This window comes from Cydia fagiglandana, chromosome 4 (genome assembly GCF_963556715.1).
Source record: "Cydia fagiglandana chromosome 4, ilCydFagi1.1, whole genome shotgun sequence".
Classification (NCBI taxonomy): Eukaryota; Metazoa; Arthropoda; class Insecta; order Lepidoptera; family Tortricidae; genus Cydia; species Cydia fagiglandana.
Window position 1 is genome coordinate 12,322,070 of NC_085935.1, and position 2,123 is coordinate 12,324,192.

A 2,123-nucleotide genomic window follows, 5' to 3' on the forward strand; every position below is an offset into this window, starting at 1 on the left:
TGGGAAATGATAAATACCTACACACTAAAGGATTCTTTTTTTTGACATTAACTAATAAAATACTTGCTTTAATATTTTGTAATACTTTTGCAAGTCTTAAAACACGATTTTGTAACTGGTTACCTAGTAAATGCTATTGCTGGATAGTAGCTTTTTCGAAGTTCTATTTATGGATATTCTCATTAGATATAATTTGCTCAATAGTATTTACTATTTATGTCAATAATATCATAACGTCAAAATCTGTAGATATACTTTAATGGCACGGAAAAAATAATAAAGAAAGGAAAATGTTGTTGGATATTATTAGTATCAAATAAAACAGTATCTTCACGAATATTTTATTAGGAAAACACAGATCCTATGTTAATATTCGTCATTTACAATTACATATATCTATGTACAATTATTATTCGATTAATCAGTTTTTGAGTCAATATAACCTATGTATAATTTTAGTAATACATATCATAAATCGTTAACGAAGCTATGCATATCTTACGACACAACCATACATTTAACACGGTGTCTCGGTAACCAACGGTCCGAACTCCTGGCTACATTGTTCCACCTTAATAAAAAAAACTATAGAAAAACTGGAACTGATATAATTAAATTTCAAACTTAACAAAAGCACGAGGATTGTGGGCTCCGACAGTGTGGGGCGCCGGCAAATCGAGGCGATGAGCACCGGACACCGCGGGCCGCGGGCCCTCAGTACCGCTGCCAGGCGCACGCGGAGGAGGCGGCGGAGGCGCCGGCCCGCGGCGCCGCGCCCTGCCGTCACAGCTCCGAGAAGAACTCGGGCGAGGAGTGCGGCGTGGGCGGCGCGTGGTGCGGCACCGCGTGCTCGCGCCCCACCAGCGCCAGCCGCTGCTTCAGCACGTCCCGCTCGTGCGTCACGCGCGCCACCTGCAGCTGCAGCACGTGCAGCTCGTCTTGCAGCGACCGGTTCGTCAACTCCAACTCCTGCCGCTGCTGCAACCTCTTGCTGCGGCAGTTCTGCGCGTAGCCGCGGTTCTTCAGAGTGCGCCGTTTCTGTTTCAAACGTGTCACATCTTCACGCGGGTAACCGTGTAACCTTTTGTTTAGCTCCCGCACACTCAGACTCATAAGCATGTCGTCACTTAATAAATCGTCGCCGCAAGACGAGGGCTGATAAGATGTGTGCTGGCTGGCTCGCGGCGACATCGCCGAGCACGAGCTCGCCGGACGCAGCGCGACCTGTTGCACGTGGTGGTCCTCGCGCCACTCGCGTCTATCCCACTCTTCGAAAGTGCCACACGGGACTGTACGCATGTCCAGCGGCTCCCGCATATGTGGGAGCCACAGCACGTCGTCGACGAGCGCGGCGCGGCACGGGCTGCGCCCGACGGGAGCCGGGGGGGTCTCGGGCGGCGTGCTGGGGTCGACGGCAATGGCCACATGCGGCTGAGGGTAAGGACCCGCGTCGGGCCAGGGCCGGCAAGCGCGAGCACATGCCGGCGGCGTCTCGACCAGCTCGTGCCAGCCGGTGCGGAGGGGTTCACGTTTCACAAGATGATGATCCTCGAGATGATCCAGCTCGAAGTTCTGAACATATTCGTCGGCGAGGTGCTCGTCGTCGGGCTCGCGGTGCGGTTGCGGCGGTAAGGTCTGCATGGCGCTCGCCTGAGAGCAGTCGACGAGCGCGTGCTCCACCATGGGGCAGTGCGAGGTCCGCGCCGGCCGGGATCCAACTGCCGCGCGGCTCAGGGCGGCGCGAGACTCCGCCCTCCCACCCAATGACGTTTAGCGACGCGCGCATTAACTGGCATGGCAGCCTTTTATACGCGAACATAAGTTCGCGAACGCCACAGCAACATAATATAAACACAACATGACACACATATAATGAAACGCAATAAATTTGTCGTACCTACCTACATAATCTAAACTAAAGAATTACATTTAATTTTGTTCAGTCGTGGAGATTACTTACATAAGCTGAATTTATTATTATGAACTGAAAAAAAAACAACAATATCAGGTGGCATAGAAAAGCAACGATTTTGTTTAACTATTCTGACATTAGATTGCAGAAAAAATATGTAAAAAAAATCATAAAAATATTGTTACCTACGGCCGTAGAACGTCGTAGCGCT

General features: G+C 50.0%; 1 protein-coding gene across 1 annotated transcript; it reads right to left on the reverse strand.

Moving 5' to 3' along the window:
* Nucleotides 1-329: 329 nt before the first annotated feature.
* LOC134663746 (neural retina-specific leucine zipper protein-like) lies at nt 330-1,782 on the reverse strand. The gene has a single exon (XM_063520221.1). It carries the CDS (start codon nt 1,681-1,683, stop codon nt 784-786), a length of 900 nt encoding a protein of 299 aa, XP_063376291.1. The 5' UTR covers nt 1,684-1,782; the 3' UTR covers nt 330-783.
* Between the last annotated feature and the right edge of the window lie 341 nt (nt 1,783-2,123).